We start from the raw sequence: 13761 nt of genomic DNA on the forward strand, positions 1-13761 counted from the left end.
TGTTCTCGCCTGTCTCGAGTAATTTTTTTACTGAAAAGACTTAAAATTTGTACTAGCTCTACCATAGTTACTAAGGCATATTTTGCGCTGTTTCATTCCCACCTTTTGTATGAGGCCCTACTTTGGGGCAATTCAAGTGGTGCCAATGAGGTTTTTTTATGTCAAAAGAAGGCCTTACGCACAGTTTTTGATGTCAGTACTAGTGATTCTTGTAGGCCTATTTTTGTAGAACACGGTATATACTTACTTTGCCGTGTATTTTTTATCTTTCAATGTTTGGTATATGTAAAGGAAAATCTAGATGTTTTTAACCTGAGAAGTGTCGCTCATAATTATAATACAAGGTACCAAGATCTTCTAGATTTAAGATATGTTAGACTCACCAAAACCCAGCAAATGTATTTGTATATTGGGAAAAAGCTCTTCAATAAGTTACCATTAGGCTGTAGAGATATTACGTGTAAAGTTTTTAAAAATGTTGTTTTAAGATGGCTTAAGAAAAAAGCTTTTTATTCTGTTGATGAGATGTTATCAGGCAGTATTGACATTGTATTTTAATTTAGTTTTTTATGTTTTCTGACATGTACTTATGACCATAAGTGCTAAACCTAGTATTCTAGTATTATCTCATTTCTTTGACTTTGTCATGGCATTGTAATGTGGGACGACAATAAAATGATTCTTGATTAAATGATTCTTGATTAAAAAAAAGATGAAAAAATGTGATGCAAGCCTACCATTCCCAGGGACATGGACTTCGAAGCAGACAATTATCTAGATACCTGGATCAAAAAAAAATGAACAACGGTAACGTCACAAGTGCTACAAAACATTGTCCAAAAGCCATGGACACATACATGCCCAAAAGTTTACCATGAAGGTGTCAACAAAATGTGAACAGTATATCTATTTTAATGCACCAAATGTTTTAACTTTGTTCATAAAAACCCATTAATGTCCTAGAAAGTAATATTAACAATCTTAATTTTTAGCAGGCCAATTAAAAAATGTAGATTTCTATGTTACCACTCATTAAAATTTGGCCTAATCTAACTTATTTAGACAGATTTATTTTGTAATGTTGCATATATGTCTTTATTACAGTTGCAATGTAATAATAAAGATTTCTTTACATTTAATAATGTTAAATGTTAATTTATTTCAATCCACGCTAAAGGAATACCAAGTAGTATAATATAAAAAAGTCATATGTTTAAACCTAATGCTCCAATCAAAAAATCATTACTTTATTTTAGAATGGACAACGAGGATTCAAAAAAATATGATATCATTCAATAACTTTTTGAGGAAATAAAAAAGATTATTTTTTAAAAGTTCAGAGACCCACTGGCATTCCTCATAGCTTAGGAAAAAAGGTAAAATTGATTTGCACCTGGCCTACAAAAAGGGGGGAAAATGTACCAGCTGGCAGTCAAGCAATTCTCAAAAACTAGTGATTTTTCTATCCTTTTTTGTGTTTATAACACTCCTTTTGAATAACTCCTCCTTGGGCAAATTTCAGCCAGCACTGAATTTAATATGTTTTATATTTGACATATTTTTTATAGTGATCAATAAGTTCAGAAAGAACTCTTGATATCGTAATCAACCCAAGGAACACTACAAGTCACATCGTGATGCATTAGACTGCTGCTAAAACACTAGTCACGATCACAATGCTTTAGTGTGGATTGCATGGCACCATTATAAGCGCATCAGCCGATATTTTTAATATACTAAATTAAAGAAAAAGAGTTGTTTAAAAAAATTTATATATATATATATATATATATATATATATATATATATAATTATATGTATCATTAAAATTTTTGGTTCCTAAAATTTTTGTATGTTGACAATCCTGTAAAATCAAGCATGACACACAGCTACGATCAGAAAAAATCATGTATAAATAGTGTATTGTATATCTTTTATTTTGAAGCAATTAACAATTATTATATACAAATACTTTTGTTCAGTATTAAATTGTGCATCTTATCAATAAAACAAATTTATAATTATTTGGCAAATGTGTTTGTGGACGGAAACAAAAGAAAGTGAATAGAAACGTTTCATTTTACTTTCTTCAAGGTTTTTTTAAGATGACATTTGACGGAAATTATAAGTGTTTTTAAATATACAGTGTTTTAAAAATATTCTTGCTGTAACAATAGAGGGTTAAATAAGATTTTTTTAATGGATTTAATTGTCTTAAGCTATTATTTTAACACATAGGGCCTCTTGAAGCAATAAAATGTGAAAACAGAACTCATCTATTAACACGTATTAAACAGCTAAATTGAATAGCCCACTAATTAAAAAATAAAAAGCACTAAAATAACAATGCTTAGGTGCTTGTAACAAAGCATTTATGACCCAGAAACATAGTTACCAGTAATTACATTTACTGGTATTTTTGTATATTCTATCAATAAACAATTTATTTGAATGTCTAGGTCACTTGTCTAAGTGCCTGTATAGAGTGATTTTCTCTTGGTCAAGAATTCAGGACACGAGAGTGTTTTCATATTCACTCACTTTTGTGAAGGTCACCCGCATGGCTCTCAAATTGAATGTTTGTGATGTCTCTGCATAGTTTTCAGAAATAAAATATCATAAAATTATTCATGTTACACAAAGAATGAGACAAAAAATTACAATGGGATATAAATGATTAAATTATTTGTCCAAAATATTGACAGATAACATTCTGTCAATATTTTAATCAAACAACTGAATCATCTAAATTTTAAATTGTCATTCTTTTATCTCATTCATAAGTCTAACATGAATAATTATATGGTATTTTATTTCTGATTTATTTTTTATTTTGTTTATTGTGTTTTACTTTATTTTATTTTTTTATTTATGATGAGTTATAATCATAGAGTAGACTAATTATTTTCTAGAATGGGAGGAACAGATAATTAAACCCAAATAAAATTATGACATCCTGTAACATTGATAAATTATTAACATAAACTGAAAAATGAAATTAATGAGTCATTGCATATAGTAACACAATTTAATAAAAAGTTTTACTGTTTTTTCACACAAAAGTTTTATAGTCGAAAATTATACTAGCCTTAAATTAGCCCTAAAAAGGGGCAAAGAAGAAAGAAAGCTGTTAACATTTTGTACAACACTTTTGAATACCAAAAAAATCAATTAATTACATTCTTAATATTCATGAAGGTATTATTTGTAATATAGTATGAAAATAATACAATAAACTACTATAGAAAAACTATGAACCATGTATAGGACTAATTGGCTTTTTACTAAGTGTCATCATTAAAGCTTATCACTCAGTAGGCTAGGACAATTTCTCTTTTGTCTGCCAAGAGAACAGTCATGTAAAAATTTACTTTCTGTATGATTGTCTGAGTGCCTGCCTACCTGTAGGACATGTTGAGAATGAAATGAGCTATAGATTTGAAATGTCTTATATGCAACCTTAGTGAAGCCTGTTACACAACACATGGTGTAGTATACTCCTACTTATTATTTAAAAAACTTTTAATATTTCATCAAATTCAAACAATCTGTATGATCCTTTTAATGGGTTTATGGCATTTTAATCAAGGTATATACAGCTAAAATTTAATCTTTAATAACTTTTGGATGAGAATTTTAAATTTTTGTATAGATACATTTCATTTTATGACGAATATGGGTTATAAATATGGAAAATGTACAGGTTTTCTGGAACAAACTGGAGGTCCAAAAAGTGGTCAATGTTGTGTGTTCATCAAATACACTTACACGTCAAATGTTGTGGATCAGCATCAGGCTCAAATGATTATACACAGATAGACATACATTTTTATAAAAACCTCTTGATATTACTCATTTTCCTAAACCAACCACAAATGCTCACTATATAATTAAGTTTTCGTTTTATACCTTTGTAAACCTTTTCATAAATGTTTAAGGAGAATAGAATAAAAAAAAGATACTAAAAAATTAATTTGATAGATGACTTAATCTGTACGATAGGAAAAATACTAAAATTCTTTTGATTATATAACTAGGTCTACTTGTATTGACACATGCATGTCAAATAAAAAAACAGTTCAAGTAGTTTACCAAAGTTCAATATAGCATTACTTGATAGTTCTTGTTTTGTACGAGCACATAACATAAATGTTATGTTTATTACAAGTGATAACGATATCACGTCACAAACTTTTCTTTGTGCTAGTGAAACCTTTAAATCCTTTTTTGTGTCGATTTTTTGTTTCTTATATGTCCTACTTGCTAAAGCCACAAAAGTACAGATGGGCCAAGCGGCCGAGGCTGTACTAGCCATCCATGAAACATTGACCTCATCTATGTGCTGTCATTCTGTGATTTATTTAAAAGAACTGAACTACTGGAACACATTTTATTTGAATATAACTTTACTTGTGATCAAAATAGAATATTGTTTTATTATATTATATATTATTATATTGCTTTCGTGCCAGTTTTTCCTCCTAAGAATATTGACTATGCTGTAAATTAAGCTTCATAATAAAGAAATGAGTAAATTATAATCTATAACTGTTACAAACTGCAGAATTCTGGAAAACATTTGAATAAAATTATTATTTAATTTTAAACTAATTAAAAAACACACACTTATTCATTATTTTCCAATTTTGATTGGTTACTGAAATTCCTAGATCCCGCTCACATTGGCACCATCAGAGTCACCGTCTGCTGAGTCCGAGTCATTACCCAGGGAGAAGACAAGCGATTCCATAAGATTGTCGACGTTGGCTTCTTTGGAAGATAAGTATCCTTGACCCTCTTAATATACGTACATTTGTTTACCCAATCAAAAATACCCATGCTGGATATTTCCTATTCTATATTTTTCTTGACGGGAAAAACTGCAGTTTATGTTTCTGGAGGCAAGGTGACTTTTAATGTCAGCCCATATCAGCTCGATAGGATTGAGGTCAGGATGATAGGGGTAGTCTTAAAATAGTATGGCAATCTTTTGTGCAATCTCTCGAAATAAAACTTATAATGTTATTTTTAAACATTAAACCAAATAACTTGACTAGTGGCTCAGTAATACTCATGTGATTAGAGTGAATTCCTAAATATCATAATACTAGCTGATACCTGCGATTGTATAGTAAATCAAGGTATTTTGATCCCCAATCACTTTTCATTGAAATTTTTAAGGCAATTTTGTGTTTTCAGTTTAACACTAAATTTCAATTTTCCTATTCACAAGCACAAATTAAATATTAGAAGACAACAAGTATACCATTATTTGCACAATTTCACCCACTGATTTTTTATTGTATATTTTTTAGTACACATTTTACGATACCCTAATTCCAAAATATTTTGTTTTGTGATCATGTGCATATCCATTATACACTTGATCCTGACAATTCCTCGGATTTTGATAAAAGTATACCTAGTAGTTTGAAAACACAGTAAACTCCTGTTTAACAAGGAAGTTTACTGCTATGAATAATCGAATTGCAGGGATAATTCACAAATGTACCAATAGTGGGTGCAACACAACCAATAGTGGCTATTTATATTCACTGACACATCTCCATATCACACAAGTGGTTCACGATACTGATTTTATCATCACTCGTTTTTGGCCGGCCAATTGAATATCATGTCAACACACTTCCTAATGTGGTTGTGGTTAAACCAGTAACAAATTGCTTTATCATCCAGCAAATTTTGACCTCGATATGTAATTCGAAACCTGCGCTGCACACTAACAATCAATTTCAATTCTGCATACCACAAAACACACTGTGCCTTCTGTTGCGCGTAAACATTGTACTCACAACTGGTGCAAGGCGTGTCAGTCACAATAGCAGATTGCCACTGTGCAGTTGTTCTGATCATGCCAAGGTCAACATTTCTTCCTATGCTATACGGAAAAAGACTTAGTTATTACGTTAATTTGACGTTTAAATCATATATATATATATATATATATATATATCTTAATAGGTTTTAAGTAACAACTGTTCAAAGTTCTGGTATTCTTTTTCGGAGATCCTGTATATACTTTACATTTTTCAGACCAAAATATTTTCTACCAATAATTCAAGAAATCTGTTTAGTAAATTTTGTTTTATACACATTTGAAACTAATAAAAACATTTATCACAGTACAAATAAATACATACATTTGATCCTAAGTTAGTACTATGCTTGGAAATTTGAAATTATGGTTATTATTGTAAAATGGTTATCAACAATCTAAGTTATCATTTATTATATTAAACTTTCATTACACTGTAAAATTTTTGTACCTGTAAAAAATTAAGTTTATTAATTCTTATAATGGATCTTTTAATTAATAACAATGCTATAAGAACACTGAATTTATTACAATTATTATAAACATGATTTTGTTTGTCTCTATAAAAAGAGACTACAAGTAATGACAGCTGTAAAAATTGGCTTACTAGTTATAACTAACAACCTTTATCTTACTTAATTGCTGATGCAATATAGCTAAAGATAACCAAATCCATTACCAATCAAAAGTGTCTTCAAATACCAAAGTAGTCTTCAAACTGTATGGTATAGTTTCATCCACAACTACACGAATAAGTATTATTTTCTGAGTTGTGCTGTCTAGGTGCACTACTCTAATATTAATTTAATTTTTAATTTGGTTAGAAATTAAATATTGACCTTTCATGTAAAAAGATAAGGATAGTATTATCCACCTATCCAATGGAGTTTTCATTGTCCATGGACTACTGTTATAAATATTTAACATTACGTTATAAGTAACATTACATCACCTACAGTACTTTCTTTAATACAGGTTAAACACAATATATAGGTTATCCAAAATAAAGATGCCTCAGATGGTCCTCCCACCACTATTGCTACCCTGGTGTGGGATATTAACACTGTCCTACCTTAGCCGACTAACAGTGATTCACTATGGACATTTACCGTTCAGTTGTTGGCTTACAAAAGTAAATGGGGTTTGGTCTAAAAAAAGAGTCTGACTGTCTCTTGTAAAAGTTTATATTTTTCATAAGGAAAGCTTCAAGACTTTCATCCTTGTCTCTTACTTTAGAATACATGGGTGGTTCTCTCATCACTCTCAGGTTTGGCATTTTATACTGACTGCAATCGTGGGATGTCAGACGAGGGGTGAGATTTGTTGATTATCATTGTTTGCCTAACTGCATCAAGAGTTGTATAATGTTCTTTTTTAGACTTGCAAGGAAACACTAAATTTATTGCTTGATTTATATCTGTGAAATGTCTTAAGTGTTGAAATGAGATTGGAATAGAGGGGCAGTTCATTTGTTTGGAATTCACCTTTTCTTAAGTTTCTCTTATCAAACTTGCTGGTAAAGTATCTTTTTATTGGTTTTGATCAGGTTTACAACAAGTTTTTCAATTGTGTCCATCATATTAACTTGCTGAGATTTCAGTTGAGCAAGCTCCACTATAGATAAACCGCTCGCAAAGAAACCTGAATAGAAGCAAATATCTGAGCAGCTACGTGTAGCAAGGGCTCTCCTCCAATGTTGGGGAGTGGAACAAGCATCTCATCGTCTCTGTTTTATCAGCTGTGACAATCATGTCTCGCTCACATCATTTTGTTTACACTCTATTTACCTATTCTATAAGTATGTTGTATTTTTGTGTAGGCCAATACAAGCGTAAAATATTAATTGAACAGACTAATGTAGCCATAGATGTATCCAGGAAGCTTGCGTTTTGGTGTGAGGTTAGCCGCTAAGTGGCAGTAGCCAGGTCAGGATAGAGCAAGCGGGTGAGTGCCGAGCAGTGGTAGGGATATTGGGAGAGGGCGGCATCACAGCGTCAGAGGAGTATTTACCCCACCCTGCATGAACTAAAATCGTCCAGTGTCTTTTTGTAAGCTGTTTACCTATAGTAGTGTTGAGGACTTCATGACTAGAGGCTCATCACTGCATGCAATTTGGGTCCCTGCACAAGCAATTAGTGTTATATCTTGCTTAGAAATTTTATTTGGTTCTGGTCTCTTTTTTACAGAACAGTGTTCTCTAGGTTGGATATTTTGGATTCATATTCACTCATGTTCTTTTCCTGCAGTTTGTCATGTTCCTCACAGATATTTTTGATTTCATGATCATATTGCTTTTCTTTGACAAGCTGTGCTTCAGTTTCCATTGATTTTTCAACAATTCTGGAGTATTAATTTTTTTCCATTTCTTTTATCTTGGCTTCAGAGCTAGCTAACCTGCATTCTGAAGTTGATTTTGGTTATTTAGCAACCGGTTATTTTCTAGCAGTTCCTCTAATTGCTTCTCCAGTCTTTTATTTTCTTCTAGTAATGCTTTTGCTGCTTCTGCAGCTACAATCAATGAATTGTTCAAGTCGGGCTCTTCATTATAAATTGTAATCAAATCTGTTACCTGATTCAGATATCACTGGCTTAACCTTACTGCCTCAACAGAAGTGTTGTGCTTAGTGTCCGAGTGAGTAGCGAGTGTGCAACATTTCAGCTCCTCTTCTTTAACCCTTTCAGGGCCAGGAGCAAATATGAGATGTTGCAACATTTTTTCACATCTCATATCCCCTTGTGACTAGTCAAAAGTGCCAGGCTAAAATTGGCGATTTTGCAGTCTCTTAGATTAAAAATTTATAAGTTTTCATAAAAATTAGAGAATGACCTAAAAGTTGCATCAAATTACTCGTATAGATATATACTATCAACAACAAAAATATATAGATGTAGTTTTAAGTAATTAAAAATTTTAAAAAAAATAATGTTTTAATAGATTACATAAAAATATTTTTTTTTTTTTTTTTTTGCAAATAACTAAAAAAGGAAAAAATTTTACTGTGGGAAGCTACTTTATTATATTATACATTTAGAAAGGAACAACCATACAAAATTGTGTTATTTCTCTCACAAATAAATTTTTTATGACACATTTTGTATAAATACGCATAATTGTACTTCACAACATTTTATAAGTGTTAAAGCAACTGACTCTTACATTGAAAGAAACTTAAAATAAATATTCACATTATGGATGTACCAATATACAGATGATTGTAGGATCCATAAACAGTTTCAATACAGTTAAAAAAAACACTATTTACCAAGAAATATTTACACAATTTTATTTGAAATTTATTTACACTTTTTCTATTTACAAATGTGCTATTTACAATTTCACTCCTGTGAGATTGAAAATTGTCAGTCATTGTAACTACTACACACAATAGCTAAGCATGTAACAACTAAAAACTACTAATATTTACAACCACAAAATAAAATAATGAAGAAGAATCCAGCATACAATAATAGGATTACACTAAAGCATAAAGAATTAACAACGAAAGATCGAGTCATCTAATAATGTCACGTGACAATTACAAAATAAAAATGCATAGACCTCCAAAATAAAAATGATATTCATATTAATTATCTAAAAATATACTAGGGAATAAAAAAACATAAAACTTTAATCATTTGACGTTGTATTTATTTAAGAAAACGACGAATATCAAGGAGACAATATATTGCCGCCTGGCGCTTTTCCCATATGTCACCGACGGCAAAATATTTTGCCACCTGGCACTTTTCAGACACAATCTATAGCAGCTATATACCCTTGCCGCCTGGCCCGGAAAGGGTTAATGGTCCCATTAAATTTGCTATTTCAAAAATTTTCAGTTTTGAGTTTGCTATGGGCATGTTTGCCATGCCTTGTTTTACAAAAATGAGCAAATGCAAGATTCCTTCACTGTTGCTATTTCACACTCATCTCCAAAAGGTTGTCATTGTATTTGATACCTTTTGCACTTGCTTCCCTTTTGTGATCAAGCTGGCCAGTGAGGTTAACCTTGTATTTTTGCAAAAATGCCTACAACAAAGTTATTTTTTCCCCTAGTTGACATTGACAAAATCAGGTAGTGCTTTTTTGAGCTTTGACTGGTTGTTTCCGACAGTAAAATACAAAATTAACCGTTTTTTAGGAGAGTTTAAACTTGTTACTTCTGTGCCAAAAGATATAACAGGGTCAAATTCTTCAAAGTTGAAATATGTCAAAAGGATGTATAATTTTATCTGATTGAAAGGTTTAATCTAATTTCTTTTCAAGTAGAGCCAGTGGAGCAGTTTTTGTACCAAAACCAGACAAACGATAAGGTGGTGTTGACAAATCAGACTAGTGTATGAGATGAGTTCTGGGGCTGCAGACTCAGCAGCAGCAGGTCACCACTCTCAGTCCGAGTTGACACACTTGTAATTGTCACAGGTGGTAATGAGTTGGATATTCACAGCACTTGTGAGTTGGCCAATTCTTGTGACATCACTTGCCTGTCATTTAGGTCAAAAATCAATGTGAATTATAATATAAACCAGGCTTGCCAGATTTGAATAAATAACTTCAGAGAAATGTTGAGATTAAATTATGTGTTTTCCTTTGTTAATTTCCTTGGTTGATGAAATCTAAAAAGTACTTTGTAAAAATGGTATGTTTTAATATGCTGCTATTATAAAGTAGGTTAGCTCTTATTTTCATTAGTTTTGTGGTAAATAACAGTTTCTTGATGGAGTTACATAAATGAGTGTAATTACAGTTGTTCAAGGCAAGGTTTGTGCACAATTTAAGTAATGTTTGTTGAATAGTTACCACGTATAATGCAACTTTCACTGGAGGTCACTTAACTAGGACTGTAGTCAGTCAGGCACGTTGAAATTACTCTTGAGGTAGTTCTTAATTCTTTTGAGGCAGGAAAATGATCTTTATATCGAACAATTTGACATAGAAGCACACACAGAGATCCACAGTGCAATTTCTTCAATGGGGTAAACCAACTACAGATTATCTCCTCTTATTCTTTTCGAAGCTTTAGTGGAGTAATTCTCTTATTGGTGAGTATTTTATTCGGATATTCAACTTTAAGTTAAACTTTCATACTACTTGATGTAATTTTGCCTGTCTTTATTCTATTTCAAATTTTGACTTGATATTTTCAATGTAAGATTTTAAGTGGACAAATCCACCAACTGGAAGGCATACCGAGAGTCCCTTGACAAAGAGCTGGAGGAGATGGAACCCTATCAGAAAAATGAATTTGAACTAGAAAAGTCGGTGGAAAACAAAGGTGCGCTGGAACGCCTCACTCAAGAAGCCGTACATTTTTAAGCAACTGTTGTCATGGGAAAGATCTACAGATTAACCACCAAAAAGAATTATGATTACCTTTACCAGGAAAAGAAAGTTCTAGCTACTACAACCTGTTCTGGAAAGTATCATGATAAAAAACTCTGACGCGTCTTCTAGTATCTGGGCGTAGTCCTGGATGGGAGGCTGACTTTGAACCCACATATTGAGAACACAATACCTAAAGTGACAAAGGCACTTTGGGCTTGTATAAGGCTCTTTGGATTGAAATGGGGACTGAAATCCAAAATGATTTATTTGATATAGGAAACCATTATAAAACCAATGGTCACATATGCAGCATTAGTGTGATGGCCGAAAGTAGAACAAAAAAAGCTGCTTTTTTGTTTTGAGTCTTCAAAGACTAGCTTGTATAAGCATTACAGGAGCAATGAGCTCTTGTCCAATTCTGGCACTTGAAGTGGTCCTGTGATACACTCCTCTGGGGCAGGAGGTGTTGAAGACAGCATCATTAAGCGTAATGAAACATCTGGGTACAAAGGTGATTGAGTCTACCTCTCAGAACGCTATATGAAAATAACCCAGGAATTTCCTGAGCCTAAAATGTTAACGAACTTATCAGAAGGAATGGTTTAGAAATACTCCTTTGAAAAATTATACACAGTCTCTATTGAAGACAGGGAAAAAGGATTAGATCCTTTAACAGAAGTAGGGCCCCAGGATTAAGACAATAAAAAATGTTTATCTCTCATTATGCTAAAGGGTGAGCATCTCTCCTACATCAAAGTAAGGAGGATGTAAGAGCGATAGTAGGGATGCTGACAGGACATGGCTCTCTTAAGAAACACCTTATGAATGTGGGTCTTAGCAAGACTGATGAATGCAGACTCTACGGATAATTAGAAAAATCAGAGGAACACATATAGCTAAGTTGTCCTGCCATATCAATAATTAGGAAAACATTCCTAGGGGCATATTTTCTGAGCTCCGAGTACATCAGATAACATGAGACCTCAAATTTGATTGGCTTCTGTAAAAGTCTCAGATTCTGAGGGCAAAAGCATAAATAATGGAGGTACAAAGGTCCTTTTAGGACTAAGACCTCTGGAAAAAAAGGTAAGTCGATATATGCCGGTTTAAGGACACTTTTGGGGACAACAGAAAATTAATGTAAAATCTGTGTATAAACATGAAAACGTAACACATTAACACGGAAAACTTAAAAAAAATGTAAAACATAATTTATTTGTAACTTTACTTTTAAATAGATTTTACATTGATTTTCTGTTATATTATCTTTCTGTCCCCAGTGTTCTAGAACCAAATGGTTTACATTCATCCTGATTATTAGATAAACCTACAACTTTACTTAAGTAAACTCCCATAAATACTGCTGTAATTATTTTCCTAAATTTTGCCTCCCAGACACATGATTAGTCCGCCTGATCAGAAATACGTCCCTGCTTTAGATTGAATATGGTGCATTTAGCTAAATGATAAACATCTTCCAACTGATGCTTCCTTAATGAGGATTCACCTATTTCTAATTTATGTACTTTTTTAGAGTCTATAACAAAATATTAATATTATGGATTACATTTCGGTAATCTAACGGGTATCCAGGACTGACATATCCGTTTGCTAATGGGAGGTATTGGGATAAGAGGATAGCATTGTCGTTAGGTGTAGTTTCCTGTAGAGGATGACGCTTAGATTGAGTAAGACTTCCTAAGAGTACACGACTTTAGTAAGCTTAGACACCATTCACCTGCCTGCTTCAACTGATAAAGACTATAAAAGCAGTAGCTTCCCCTTTTGCAAGATGGCATGATTGAGAGCCTCAATATCTCATTAGCCCGTTCCTCTCCTTGGTGATAATCGGCTGTTTCCATGGATTCTTGAGGAGATTACTTCAATACTCCCAACCCATCCTAAATATCCTATCACTCTACAAGGAAAATGCTGAAGATCTTTTAGATTGTTTAGAGTTTCCTGAACTTCTTACTTTGAAAATAAAAACTGAAGGTTTTTTATATAAACTTTGATGAATATTTATATCAAATTATTCCAACTTAATCATAATACAATGTATATCTGTTAATTTTGGATAACTCTTTCTATTTATTAAAAAAAAGAAAAAAAAATCATTACTTACTCTCTATATCTTATGTTTTCAGTGAGATTTCAAATCTTATCACACACATTTAACGCCTTACAATTGAATTGTAGATATTAAAGTTAATGTTAGACTGAAGAGGTACAATGTTAACATTATTGATTAGGTGATGGCAATGGACTTAACGAACCATGTGACATATCACATCAAGACATTTTTATTTTAAGGATAATTCTTGTAGAAAGTCATCTGAAATTAAAAGATTTAATTATTCTATGAATAAATTACTCACATGTTTATCATATTTTTTCTTGTCTTCAGTCTCTGCCATGATCTCCCATAAGGTTCTGCTACCTGTATGAGGTGTCAATCAGGCAAGACACTTCCTGCTTCCTAGAATCAAAAATATGAAATTAAGTCACCCATCTACTTTTAATAATTCTATAAATTATCCATAAATATTTGATATTTCATTTTTTTTAGTTAACAAGAGCTTAATAAGTATTTCTAGGA

General features: G+C 32.1%; 1 protein-coding gene across 2 annotated transcripts in view; it reads right to left on the reverse strand.

Moving 5' to 3' along the window:
- LOC124352864 (mitochondrial coenzyme A transporter SLC25A42-like) overlaps positions 1-13761 on the reverse strand; it is a 55620-nt gene that overhangs the window by 26296 nt on the left and 15563 nt on the right. For both annotated transcript variants that reach the window (XM_046802579.1, XM_046802577.1), the window contains one exon: positions 13541-13641. In XM_046802579.1, the coding sequence (XP_046658535.1) occupies positions 13541-13579 (39 nt within the window). In that variant the 5' untranslated portion in view covers positions 13580-13641. The remainder of the gene's footprint in view (positions 1-13540; positions 13642-13761) is intronic.

This window comes from Homalodisca vitripennis, chromosome 1 (genome assembly GCF_021130785.1).
Source record: "Homalodisca vitripennis isolate AUS2020 chromosome 1, UT_GWSS_2.1, whole genome shotgun sequence".
NCBI lineage: Eukaryota > Metazoa > Arthropoda > Insecta > Hemiptera > Cicadellidae > Homalodisca > Homalodisca vitripennis.